Genomic DNA, 14,531 nt, shown 5'->3' on the forward strand with positions numbered 1-14,531 from the left:
TGGAGGACCTCTTCAGAAAAGAGACCGAGTCCACTGTCCGGTCATCAGCTCAGGCAGCAAGCAGATGTCAGGGTCTGGACGCCAGGAACTGCGAGGTCAAGGAGGGCAGTAGCCACAGCCCAGCCCTGAGCAAAGCGTAGGCCCAGCACACACCCTGCGGAAGGGGTGGCAGAGGCTCAGCGACGACTGCTCTGCACGGAGAGGGCTCCTTGTCCTGCAAATACTGAGCCCCAGCATCTCTGCCTGTCCTTGGCCCTGGCCCAGCCCACCTTCCTGCATCAAACAGTCCTGTGCTACAGAGGTAGAGAACAAACGTACGGACACCAAGGCGGGGAAAGTGGCGGGGGGTGGTGGTGGTGGGATGAATTGGGAGATTGGGATTGACATGTATACACTAATATGTATAAAACGGATAATTAATAAGGACTGGCTGTATAAAAAATAAATAAAATAAAATTTAAAAAAATGTTAAATATACAGAAAAAAAAAAAGAAACAAAGAGTCCTGTGCTTCCTCTTCTTAAAAAGGACTGGGCCAAAAAAAAAAAAAAAAAAAAAAAGAGGATTGGGCCAGCAATGAGGCTCTGTCCCCAGGGAATGGAAGTTAGCAAGCACTGACATTTAAAATAATTTTTAAAAGGCCTGGCATCTTAAAAAAAAAATTCAGTAAGTTTATATGTTGACATCAAGTGCATTCTTTCAACAACCCACACTCCACTGAGCTTAGCACCTAGTTAGCAAGAATAGCTGGTTAAAAGAGGATGTCTGGGTTTGTAGTAAGCCCTAGGGCAGGCTGCTTCCTACTATAAAGCTGATCTCAGGAGTTCTGCCGCAGGCACCACACTGCTCATGAGAGCTCTGCTGGTCCCGCTGGAAGGAACGCTGACTGCATCAGCACCCTGGAGGGGAGCAAGCTGAATGGAGGGGAGAAGGCTGGGGAACCAGACTCCATTACCCTCTCACTAATCACCAAAATCTTAGCCCTTCTTTTAAAGACTACTACACACACAGCAGTCTTTTCACCATCTCAAGTTATAACGCTGAAGGGGCTTTTTCATCCTACTCCATTCCACCCCAGGTCCTCATAACATACCTGCTCCCCCTCCCCCAGCCCCGTTTAAGACTCACACTGGTTTAAAAGCGACTCTCAGGTTTAAAATGATGGACCATTTTACAAATGAGCCTGGACCCTTGTCTTCCTGGGGAGACCTGGGTTATTGGAAATTGCATTAATAGGACAAATTGATTCTATTTCATGAAAGTATCTGTCTATCAAATATTTGTCTATCAAATATTTCACTGAAAATAAAATTGATTCAATGAAGGAAAGGGGTTGGTTGATATACAGAGTCTGAAAATGTCGGTTATGTTTTTCCTGCAGGGATCTGTGTTGGTTGATCGGTTTCGTAGATCTCTGCACAGCTACAGACACCATACATCATGAGTAGACGTCGTTTCGGGTTCCATCAGTTTAGGAATGATGGTCTTTCTGGTCCCACCAGAACTTAACACTGTTACCAACTTTACTGGCAGAGCAGGTTACAGTGTAAGCTGCCCAGCCTTTAGGTGCTGGGCTAGAGCCGGTTTTTTGGAAAGGAATTCCTGCACACCACCTAGCAAAGACGGGTAGACGGAGCAAAGAACAGAGAGCACCAGAGGGATCTTTGCTGCCCACAGGGGCTGAAGCTCGACCTGCAGGGCTGCCCTCCGGCTGGTGGGCTCAGGCAGAGGGATGGGTAAGTCCCCTCCCTCAGAGAGATGGCCTGAGCAAAGCCCAGCAGGATCACAGAGCCATTCTCACCACAAGGACAAGCAAACAGATGTCCCCAGCTGGGTGCTGAGGCCCAAAAACACTTCGAGGCAAATCACATGCATAGTTAGGAATCTTGCAAAATCTAAACAGGATGCAAACTGCTGAGCTTTTATTCTCCAGGAGGGGGAGAGACAATATTTTCCTAACAGGTCAAGAGTGTTGCTCAACATGTATTAAGCCCAATTCCTGGAACCACCGAGGTTGCTTACCCAGAACGCCGCTTTCCTCCGCGGGCGGGCATGGCCCCGGCCATCCTCACCTGTCCAGTGGCCGCCATGGGGGCAACGGGCAATGTCACCGATCCAGGGATGTCCGAAGCCATTTCTGCAATTCAGCAAAGATGAGAGGTTTTGTTAATGCCAGAAAAGTCCAGGAATAAGCAAGAAGATTGTCCGGCAGACCAGAAGCACCACCTGGGAGGAGAATCCAGGGACCTGGGTCCTGGGCCCATCATTAGTCACGTGACGCAGCTGAGCCCTTCCCCCGTCTGGAAAAGGATATCCCTGGGGAGTATGCCCATACTTAGTTTAGGTGGTAAAAAAAGAGTTCGCGCAGCTAACTTAGCTTTCATAAAGAGCTCCTGTCTCCTGTCACCTGGAGGCAGGTAAGACGTTCAGGAATCCAGGTATGTGGCCAAAGCTTAAGGGGAAGGACCCCACTGCTGGTCCCAACTACTGGTAGCCCACATGGGGCCAACCCAGAGAACCAAAAGAGCCAATCCCCTGCGGCAGCACCACTGATGCTCGGTCCTCAGCCTGGGCATCTGTGTTCAAGCGGAAAGTCTGTTCCCCTCTCTAAATTTGGACTCAGAATCCCTGAATATAGAGCCCTGCCTGGCCCTTCATTCATGAGGAGGACAGTGAGGTCCAGGGGCCTTAAAAGCATCCCTTCGGGCTGCACGGTAAGCCAGTGACAACGGCTCTCCACAGCCAGGACTTTCTGGGAAGAAATGTTAATTTAAAGAATAAGTATGTCTTTGTTTTTCTCTTTCTGACTTACTTCATTTCACTCTGTATGACAGACTCTAGGTATGGTACAAATGAACCTATTTGCAGGGCAGGAATAGAGACACAAGACACAGAGAACAGACATGTGGACACGGTGCGGGGAAGGGGAGGGTGGGATGAATTGGGAGATTAGGTTTGACAGAAATACACTACCATGTGTAAAATAGATAGCTAGTGGGAACCTGCTATATAGCACAGGGAGCTCAGCTCGGTGCTCTGTGATGACCTAGATGGGTGGGATGGTGGGGGTTGGGAGGAAGGTCCAAGAGGGAGGGGATATATGTATACGTATAGCTGATTCACTTCATTGTACCGCAGAAACCAACACAACGTTGTAAAGCAACTATACTCCAATTAAAAAAAGAAGAACAGGTATGTCTGGCATTAGACGAGAGTACCTTTCCAGTACATCTTTATCATAATGTATTATTGCTTATAAGCTACAAACTTTCAGAAGCTTGTTAAGGCCAAGGTACACATCCCTAATGTCAAAGAAACCACAGTTAAAGAATTTCTCCTTCCCACTTTGTGGAGAGTTCTTGAACTCAGATGACCTTTCCTCAGACCATTAAATGGCAAATGCAATACTCCAGGGGCCTCTCTGATCCTGTTTATTGTTCTTGGGAATGACTTCCACGGGGCTCAATTTCCTCAGCCCAACTCTTATCCAGGGCAGAAGGGAAGCAACAGTCTACGAAAATGTATCTCAGAAAGACAGTCTGGGATAAAGACAGGGACCTGTGGGCCCTTGTTAGTGAAGGAACATTGGTGATGCTCAGAAGTGTTAAGTTACTGCTCTCTGCCCCCTCCCAGAAACCACGGAGGCATCTGACAGCTGATCCACAGTTATGTCCAAAGACACTGTGTTTAATAAACATACTCTAAGGTCAACTTGAACTACTCCACTCAAAAGTTCTGTAGAAAATTTTACAGTACTAATAAACAAAATCTTAATTTAGCTACTCCACTATGTTCACAAAAACTTGAGGGCTATTAGGTTTTGTTGTTGTTGTTGTTGTTGTTTTAACTAATGTACACATTGGAAAGTACTCAAGGAGAAAAAAAAAATCCCTTTCTCAAAGCAATCCTCTCCGCTCTAAACAATTCCTGTACTGGATTTGTGACAGCTAGGCAGTATGAACAGCAATGACCTCATAACCTTACATCTGCCTGCTTCTGATAAGAAATCTGTATTTTTTTCTGCAATGGAGGCTAAAGCACGTTAAGTCCATTAAGTCCCAAAATTAAAAGGCTGAATCACTGCCAGTGCAAACATGGGCGAAAAGAAAAGTCACTGCTTCCCAAAGTAAGTCCCACAGAACATCAGGCCCTTAAGATTCTCCAGGAGAAAGGGTGGCGTGGTCAAACAGGTTAGGGAAAAGCCGAAGACTTACCCCCCTTCTCGAAGATTTCAGTGCCCACCAAAAAACACACCGAGAAGTCCTGATATAAGGACGTTTGTTTACCTGTGACTAAGCCAGCATATCACAAAGGTCTCTAATGGTGGAAACTCTTAAAATGTGTTCTCCGAACAACTCATGTTCCACGTGACACTAGTTTAAGTATCTTAAAGTCAATTACCTCATTCCTGCCTTTGAGTTAAGGAAACGTCAGGCTGGAGATCTTCGCTATTGTCTGCAGACCTGCAAAGGCCCACCCTTTCCCTGTGTGGTTACCCTCCAGCTCGGAGGTGGCGAGTGGGGAGGAAGGAGTGGAAAACGGAAGGCAATGTGCAGTTAGGAAAGAAGCTGATATCTGTCCCATTTTATTTGGGGAAAACAAAGGTGCAGACGGTGAAGTTCTACAAAAACCCTGGCTATGGGGCAAGGGTTGAGGAATACGGAAAGTCCAATCCTTTCCTCAGACAGATGAGGGAAGCAAGGAAAAAGAGATTAAGTGACTTCCACAGGTGCCCACGGTGGACCAGGGGCCGGGCCAGGGGCAGGCCCAGTCTTGCTGTCACATCAGCATCTTATTCTGCTGGACTGTTTCCCATTATTAAGTTTCACTGGCTCAGAAAAAGAGCCAGCTCTGCGAGGACAGGCCCACACCAGCCTGCCTCCCTCAGACCCCACTAGGTATATTCTTGTGCCCTCCAGGCTTGGTGCAAGATACCCAGTGCAAGTGGACAGGCAGACACAAGTAGTTTCTACCACAGAGAAAGTGTATGCTTCATGAAGGCCATGTGGTAGATATGCTGAGTTGGCTACAATCTTTACATGTGATATGCATGTGCCATAGAGCCTGTGCACCATGGGATAAGGGGAAGGGAGCAAGGGAGCCTTATATGCAAATACATCAACATAATTTGCAGATGAGAGGCACATACACATCTCCAGCAAAGGGGGCTGCACACACGATACAGAAGGATGGCGGCTCACCATCCACAATGTCCAAAACTACCCCCTCTCCCCTCCCGCATTCCAAAAGCATTTCTAAGAAGACCTGACTCATTCTAGGTTTACATTTTCTCCTGTACACTGCATCTGTATATCATGTACCCAATTCTCTACTGAGACTCAGAGGTTTTTTTCTCATCTATTTGTATGATCTCTTTTTATGACAAAGATATTAGAGCTTTGCCACATTTTCTGAAAATCCTTTACAATATTTTTCCAATCTGTTGCTTGCTTTTTTAGGTTGAGAGATTTTTTTTTTTTTTTGAGAGACTTTTTAATACTAGAGAAAGCTTTAAGAGGTAGAGTTTTAAGATGTATTGGTCAGCTTGGGTTGCCATAACAAAATACCACAGACGCGGGGCCTAAACAAAAGAAATGTATTTTCTCACAGTTCAGGGACTGGGCAGTCCAAGATCAAGGTGCCAGCCAATTTGGGTGCCAGTGAGAATCCTCTTCCTGGTTTACAGACCACCTGCCCTCCGTGTCATCACATTTTCTCTTCTTCTAAGGCCACCAATCCTAGGGCTCTACTCTTATGACGTCATTTAAACTTAATTACCTCCCATAAGCTCTAGCTTCAAATACAGTCAGTGGGGGGTGGGGTGGGGTTGGTACGGTTAGGGCTTCAACATATGAATTTTGAGAAGACGATACAATTCAGTCCACAGCATAAGAAAAGATCAATTGTCCTAACCTCATTTATTCGAGTCCTTCCTTTTCCCCATAAGTTTTTTTGATGCTCCCTCTGTCTTACATTTTATTTGTACATAGAAAATGTGTCTGTTTCTAGAATATCTATTTTCTTTTTTTGTCAATTACCCAGTTATCTCTACTTGCTCTAGTACTGCACCATTATAACACACTTAGTGATGCAAGTTTCTCTCACTACTCTTACCTTTCAGAATTATCTTTGTTCTTCTGGCTTATTCTTCCATTTAAATTTTAGAATAATTTGATTAAGATATAAAGTTTAACCTCCTTTGGAAATTCATTGGATTATCTTGAACCTACAAATTAATTTTGGAGAAAAGTGACAGTTTTGCAATATTTAGAATTTTCAACAAAGAATTGACATAAGCCTATAATTTACTCAAGACTTCCTTTTTAGCTCAATAAAAAGTCTTGCATTTTCATCATATAGATCCCCCCACTTTCTCATTCAGTTTATTTCTAGGTACTTTGTGATGTTATTATGATGTGGTGTTGTGTTGTGTGTTATGATCATTGATACTAGTGTGAATGAGATCTCCTTTCCCAGATTACTTTCTGATTGGTTACTAGCTATGAAGACAATTGTGCTACAATAACTCTATCATGCTTGATGTCAACTGATTCGACCAGCAGCTAAGATAGGTGTTGCCCTCCCCTCCCTTGCTGTTCTATGTATGTACTATGCTTTCAAAATCTGCATGCCTGGCTAAAGAGTTTCTAGGGCCATTGCCACATGTCCTGCCATTTCACCAAATTTTTTAAATTGCTGTAATAATTCATCATTAATTCTTCTGAATTTTCTAATTTTACAAATCCTATGGGGTACAAATAATGACACTATTTTCTCACTTTAAATAGTTAAAGGTTTAATTTCTTTTCATGTCTTATTTCACTGGCCAGAACTTCCAGAATATTCAATAATAATGACCAATAACTGGGTAACAGAAAGGCCACAGAGCTTTGCAGTGAAACATACCTGGTTTCAAATCACAACTCAAACAGTTCCTAGCAATAATCTACTTTAAAGGATCATTTTAAAAATTAAGGATAATGTATATGAAGAGCCTAACACAGTGCCTAGGAGGGGAAAAAAACTCTCAGGAAGCAATGATTAAAATTATCATGATTATGGTGATGGTAAGCAAGCTTGCTTAGTCCTTGAATTTAATTGTAATGACCTGCTGGTTTAAGACAAATATGCTTTATGACATCAAGGAAATCTGCTCCTATCCCATTTTCTTAGCTCCTTCAAGGAACAGATGTCTCATTTTATCAAATGCCATCGTGGTAACTAAAATAGTGTTTTAGATACGAAACAAACCAAGTGAAAGATGCAACCGATGAGACTAAAATTCACTTTAAAGGTTAAACTTTTCTCTAATGTCTTTTAGGAGCCACTCTTAATACATTCAAATAAAAATATAAAAAACATGTCTCTCTCATCTGTAATCTATGTTCATATCTACCGATGTAATCAGCTGTCAGCCTTCTTTGGAAAAATGACTACTGCTCCCCAGATCTGGCAACTTTTTCATATGACTCGAATGTAAGTTACCAAATCTCCTAGGACACCTACCCAGGAAAGGTGGCCAGAGGAAGGTCACTCACCAGGTGAGGGTCACCAGGTGAGACCCTCACTCAGAGGTGAGGGTCTCCAAGGCAGAGCCTGGTTTGTTTTGTTTTTTTTTTTTGGCTGCGTTGGGTCTTCATTGCTGCTCTCAGGCTTTCTCTAGTTGCGGCAAGTGGGGGCTACTCTTCATTGTGATGTGAGGGCTTCTCATTTGCGTTGGCTTCTCTTATTGCAGAGCACAGGCTCTAGGCACATGGGCTTCAGTAGTTGTGGCCCGCGGGCTCAGCAGTTGTGGCTTGTGGGCTCTAGAGTGCAGGCTTAGTTGCTCTGCAGCATGTGGGATCTTCCAGACTAGGGCTCAAACCCGTGTCCCCCGCATTGGGAGGTGGATTCTTAACCACTGTGCCACCAGGAAAGTCCCAGAGCCTGGTATTATACATTTAGATGGAAAGTATCCCCATAAGCCCATTGTTGATTTGCTCCAGGGCTATTGAATTTCACTCCAAAAGGAAGAAAAGTGGAACCTTGACCGTAGCACTGAGCAGAGAGGAAATCAAGTCGGATACCTACTGGGTGACAATGTGGCCATGGTCATACCTTGCCCGTGGGGGTGTACATGAACACAGCCTTTGTGAAGGACGAGTTGCAGTATGTGTCAAGAGACATTAAGTTACCCATGCCTCACAAGAGGATGCCACAGCTGTGTGTGTGTGTGTGTGTGTGTGTGTGTGTGTACTTAATATATGCACAGAAGAAGACCGGAAGGCAGATACAAGTACACCAATGTGTTAAACTTGGCTATTTTTGTTGTGGGAATTATAGGTGGGTTTTACTTTCTCCTAAAAGCTCTTTTTGTTTTTGAATATACAAGGTTTTTTCTTCAACAACATGTGTTAATTTAACATTACTCTAATGATGTGTTAATTTAATGACCACAAACAGAGAAATAAGTATTTTTAAAGGGTTTCATTGTAAGCCACAGTCGAAAGCATATATAGCTGGAGAGCTAGAAGCAGTGAACGAATGAGACAGAGATAAAGGAAGGGGATACCTTTTTAATAACAAGAGTGTCCAACAATGGAATGGATTGGCTTAATAATAATGGTAAACATCCTATACAAAAATATGTAAAATATTTTTGTATAAAGGTAATAAGATTTATGTTGAGTGCTCACTATGTCCCAAGCTCTTCACGTGTGCTTTACATCCAGCCTACAAGAGAGGTATAAAGTCAACTCATTTTACAGATGAGGGAACTTGGGCAGAGAGAGGTCAGGGCCATGCCTCGGTCACATGACTGCGAAGCAGCAGAGCGGGCTCTCGCCATTCAGCCACCCCTGCAGGGCCCTCGCCCCTCAAGGTGCTCAGGCAGAGGCTGGGCAGCCAGCAGACCCCTTCCCCGGGTGGGGTGGGGGCAACCAGAGACGCTGTAACATCAAGACTCTAAATCACAGGCCCAGGTGGAAGCTGCGTGACATGCAGGAAATGTCCATGCTTTGGGGTCACGGGCAAGCTATTCATCATCCCTAAGCTCCAGTTTCCTCATCCATAGAAAAAGGAATATCCCCACATCATGCACAGTTACTGTGGGGATTAAGGAAGATCACTCATTTAAGACGCCTGGCAGTCTACAAGCCACAGAATGCCAAAGACTGTGGGCAACCACCAGAAGCAATGAGACTGGCATGGGAAAGTCTTCCTCAGAGCTTTCAGAAAGAACCAAGCCTGCTGACACTTTGATTTCAAACTTCTAGCCTCCAGACTGTGAGACAATAAATTTCTGTCGTTTAAAAAAAAAATAAAGACTGGCAAATAAAAATAACAGATGCCTGGCAGAAGTTATTTCCCCTTTCCCCTTTGACTTTCCCCCAAGAAAAGAATATTTTTTAAAGCATACATTGTGTGTGTGTGTGTCTGTATTTTTACATAACCCTTGAACAAAACTTAGCTTCTCTGTGCCTCAGTCTTCTATCTATAAAATGGGCATAATAAGAAATAGTAAATCCCTCATGAGGTTGCTATGAGGATTAAAAAAGCTAATACCCATAAAGCACTTGGAATGATGTCTGGCACACAGTAAGCACCTCTAAGCGTTTGCTAAGTAAAACACACAGACACTAACAAAACTTACAATCATTTTCTTACTGTAAGGAATTAGGTCACTTCTGTGATTTGATTTCTATGGCTCTGTCTCAAAGGAGTGCAGGAAGGGTGACAGTGGGCCACAGAAGAGGGGGGTGGCCACAGAACTGACTCCTCTGCAGCCCCACGTGCAAAATGCCCCCCAGGGCGATGCTATTACAGGGAGACACGGGGGCTGCCACGCACCCGGGCAGCCTGAGCCGCGGTCCTCGTCCTGTGCTGACCTCACACTGCCTCCCTGCTGAGAGCTCTGCCTTTAAATGGTTGGCCCACCCATAGCCCAGGGAGGGGTCAGCAGACAGGCCCCAAGTGTGCCTCCACCCCCTCTCCCAGGTCTCTTCAGGGCTCCACAGATGCACAACCCCCGCCCTGAACTGAGGTGGACACGGCTCCCTCCTCACTACACCGTGCTCTCACCCAGGAGAGCCTCACCTGAGCAGGTGCACGTGCCCCCGTCACAGCCCTGGGACCCCACGGTCCCACACAGCCCCACACTGCCTTCAGAGGGTTCACGCAAGCCAGCAAGGGAGCCCAGAAATCCCGGATGAACCACCCGCGCTCACTTGACTCTGGTTCCCTGTGGGCAACCCAGGCGGGCACTGGCAAGGAATTCCACTGAGACAAGCGTGGTGGTCATGGTCCGCATCTTGACTTCCCCCACAGTTGAGGGCTGACCACACGTAACAAGGAGAGGCTCTAGTGCCACAGAAACATGAACACATCCTACGGACCAGAACATCATGCCAACATGCAAATCAATCCTAAAAGCAGAGGAGGAATTGTCAACTGTACAAGTAAGAGTTGCCACTGTGGGGACTTCCCCGGTGGTCCAGTGGGTAAGACTGCACGCTCCCAATGCAGGGGGCCTGAGTTTGCTCCCTGGTTGGGGAATTAGATCCCACATGTATGCCTCAGCTAGGATCCCTCATGCCACAACTAAGGAGCCCACATGCCGCAAGTGAGACCCAGCACAGCCAAATAAATAAATAAATAACACATAAATATTAAAAAAAAAAAAAAAAAAAAAGAGTGGCTCAGTTTTTTTTTTTTTTTTCTGCATAAGATACCCCTTCTGTATTTCGGATTGAGAAAAATTCTGTATTTCTACTGCATCATTCATGTATATGATGGTTTTTAAATTTCTGGAACTGTTAAGATATTGAAATTATGTTGCCATACCAAAATTACTATGGATTCACCAATAGATGTGATTTGCTAAAAATTAGCAACTGATTTCTTCTGTTGAATTCCTGCTCAGCATCATTATTTTGTCCTTTAAAAAAAAAAAAAAAAAAAAAGAGTTGCCACGTGTGGCAAAGTCACTGCTCCCCTTCGGGTCTCTCCTCAGGGTCTCCTCACCTCTCATTCTCCCTTCAATCCCCCCGCAGTCAGGCCTTTGTCCCTGTCACCCGGCTAGGGAGCTGGCGTCATCACAGGGGTCTCATCTCTGCCCCCGCCCTTTTCTGTGGGGTGCAGCTGCCCTCTCACCATCACCAGCACTCTCTCCTGGGTTGCCAGGGGCCGCACCCCCTCCCTCCCACCTCTCAGGCCCGCCTTCTCCTCTCCTTGGCCAGCTCCCCCTCCTCCAACAGGCCTCCAGGCACTCACACCACTCCCTCTTCTCTGTTCTCCCTCCAGGTGAACCCATTCAAGCACCAGCATCAATACCATTTCTGTGCTGATGATTCCCAAATCCAGTTCTCAAGTCCTGCTGTCAGGTCCTAAACGTCTCTCCGTCCTCTGGGTTCTCTGCTGGCCTATCGCAGGGCCTCCTCCTTTGATCCCTCTGCATCTACTCTCCCACTCTTCGCACAGGAGTCTGAGCTGACCAGTCCACCTCTTACTTCTCTCCTCTAGCGGCTTCTCTTTGCTCTCAGCACAAATGTGGAGTTCCCTGCAACAATCAGCCAGTTCCTGTGTGGCCAGGCTTCTGTCCACCTCTCCTGCCCACCTCTTCAGCTCTGGCCACACAGCCCTATCAATCTTATGAACACACTGTGTTCCCTCCCACCTCAGGGCCTTTGCACATGCTGTGTCCTATGGCCAGAAAGCTCTCTTCCATCTCTTCACCAAGTTAACTCCTAACGGTCATTGAGATTCAGCTCAAACATCACTTTTCCAAGGAAGCCTGTCCTTGGCCAATCCCGTCCCCTCCCATTCTAGGTCTGGTCCCTGGTGATTCATTCTTACTGTACCTGTACTTGTCCTGTGAATGAATGAAGGTCACAGCGGTCCAGATGACAGATAACAGGGCCTGAATGATGCAGCCACCCAGAGGGCATTCAGGAGGAAGGAAATGATGTTACTGCCTCAAAATGCATGACGTGTCACTGTCAGAGCCCAGAAAGGAAGACTCTAAAAAGCCTTGGTCACCTGATCCTCCTACACTGAGACTGCATGGGGCAAAAAATTTCTGGAGGAGGAAGAAAAATACGGTTGGTTTGGTCGCATATTTACATCTACCACACCATACACTTGATGTATGGGGACTCTGCAGCAAAGGAGAGGTGTGATCGCTTACACCTTCCTCTGTCCATTTATTCAGAGGGTCACGCACTAAATAGGCATCTGGTTCTAGTCTGGCTTCATTGCTATGCGACTCAGTTTCCCCATCTATTCTCCAACTAAGAAATGAGGTTAATCAGGACATCCCTTCCTTCTGCAGAAGCTGCTGTAAGAAAATGGGGCCTGTTTCAATTACACACAGCATTTGCAAAGCTCTGATTTTGAGCCAGGAGCTGTGCTACAAGCTAGTCGGTCAGAGATGAAAAGACCCCATCCTGCCACTGACAGGTTCAGTCTTGAGTGTGATGGAGACCCAGAGCCAGGTAATTTCATACTGAGAGCTGTGTGCTGTGCAAGAGACTGGACACTGGGTGTCCAGTGGAAGGACCAGGAAGATCCAAGAAGGCTTCCTGGAGGAGGCCACACCTGTGCTATCCTGGCAACGGACAGCAAACGCTTCAGGGAGGAATGAAGCACGATATAAATGATGCCCTTTTCCTAAATGTATTCCTTTGATTGCTGCAGAATTTGTGAACAGACTCATTCATGCCCCTGCTTTGAAGGGCCTATGCCCTCTTGTTCATGTCCAGTCACTGGAGCTTTCTGGCCTTTTACCCCAACTGCAACTCCCAAGAGGATCTAGAATTATTCGCCCACCTCAAATGCAACCGTCTTGTATAGCTCCTTGTTCAGGATCCCTGGTCATAACCAATGACAAATGCACAAATAGACAGAAATGTCTCCATCTACAGCAGTCCCACCCCAAATGCCAGTATTGCCCCCAACCCAGGAAATGCTGTTTCCGTTTCACACAGGGATGGAATGACTGCCTGCCCTTACACAAAGTTGCAGGTTTTCAGCTCATTTCAACTGCAGTACAAGCGTAGGCTTTTGAAAGCTTCACCAGAATACAGAAAACAGATCTAGCTTACAGTGCAGCATCTAGCTAAGGACTATTTCACATTTCAAATGCAGACACAGTGTATAGAATTCCTAAAATACAGTATAGGGAGCAAAAACCTGGGGAAAAATGTGAAACTTGAGAGCATTACAGATGAAAAGAACATGAGGAAATGAAAAGACATTTTGTTCCCTCCCCCACTATTTCATGTGAATCTAAATAAGAAAAATATCCCTCGATCTTCACACTGCAAAAAAATGTTACTGACATGCAAACTCTCACAGTACAATGACATGATTTTTTTTTTTTTTCTTCTGCAGTACGCGGGCCTCTCACTGTTGTGGCCTCTCTCGTTGCGGAGCACAGGCTCCGGACGCACAGGCTCAGCGGCCATGGCTCACGGGCCCAGCCACACCGCGGCATGCGGGATCCTCCCGGACCGGGGCACGAACCCGTGTCCCCTGCATCGGCAGGTGGACTCCCAACCACTGCGCCACCAGGGAAGCCCTGACATAATATTTTGATAACCATTCAAATAAACAAAAACCAAAAGGGTCTCTCCATGGTTGGGAGGGAGTGAGGGACAGCTAACCAAAGAAAAACGCTCTCTTCACTATTCATTTCTCTTAGAACAATTCTTTTCGCAGCAAGCATATCAAATATCACAGCCATACCTTTTCAGAGGGATTAAACAAAGATCTTTCTTCCTTGTGACCAGCACCTTCTTGGGAGAATCTGTTTTCTGTGTAGAAGAAATGTCAGAAACCTCTGGGAGGAAATGAGCTGCATTTGTATTCCGCTCAGAAAATGTCATCACAGATCTGTTTACCTTAACTGTGGACCATGATTCAGCCGTGACAACTGTCTTGCATACTGATCAATTTATTTGCAGCAAAATTTCTAATGTTAACTGCTTAGGTTCTGAAAAATTGGTGACTTGGATTTCTTGTGCAACCACAATGTATGTTGAAATCTCTAGATTGTTATCAAAACATGTCAGGCAGAGATCAAAAAAGATTCCTTCTGATGTGCAAGGGAGAAAGGGTCCCTTCCACTTCTGGAAGGAAGGCAGGGCACATGACTCCCAAAGGCCCTCCATAGGGTGGGATTTTTGTAGCACAAGGTACAGAAAAATCATTAGACCGAGAGCCAGGGGACTCTGGCCCCAGGTCCTTGCTAGACTTTAACCAGCCGTGTATCCTCTTTAAGGCAGCCCTCATCCAAAGGTGGGCTGGGTGGGGGTCTCTGCAGCAGGGCAGGAGGTGGTAGACATGGGAAGAGACGGCCAGTGGACCCAGGAAAGGAGGAAGAGGCCAGATCCTTCCTCCATCAGCTGGTGTCTCCCTCCTGGACACAGAGCCCTGGCTGTGGGCCTCAGTCACTCCTAGCCAGCAGGCAGGTTTGGCATTAGGGAACTGGAACCAGTCCCAGGGCAGCCTGGGGAGATGCCCTCCCACCTCAGCTAGCAATGCTGGCTTACGCAG

The 14,531-nt window shown here is 46.0% G+C and overlaps 1 protein-coding gene across 1 annotated transcript in view; it reads right to left on the minus strand.

Moving 5' to 3' along the window:
• Positions 1-13,860, minus strand: part of ARNT2 (aryl hydrocarbon receptor nuclear translocator 2) — a 149,910-nt gene extending 136,050 nt beyond the window's left edge. The window contains exons 1-2 of the mRNA XM_007447062.1: positions 13,722-13,860; positions 2,022-2,136 (exon numbers count right to left, since the gene is read on the minus strand). Of these exons, the coding sequence (XP_007447124.1) occupies positions 2,022-2,134 (113 nt within the window). The 5' untranslated portion in view covers positions 2,135-2,136; positions 13,722-13,860. The remainder of the gene's footprint in view (positions 1-2,021; positions 2,137-13,721) is intronic.
• Positions 13,861-14,531: the final 671 nt, after the last annotated feature.

The sequence above is a fragment of the Lipotes vexillifer genome, unplaced genomic scaffold (assembly GCF_000442215.2).
Source record: "Lipotes vexillifer unplaced genomic scaffold, Lipotes_vexillifer_v1.1 scaffold1339, whole genome shotgun sequence".
Lineage (NCBI taxonomy): Eukaryota > Metazoa > Chordata > Mammalia > Artiodactyla > Lipotidae > Lipotes > Lipotes vexillifer.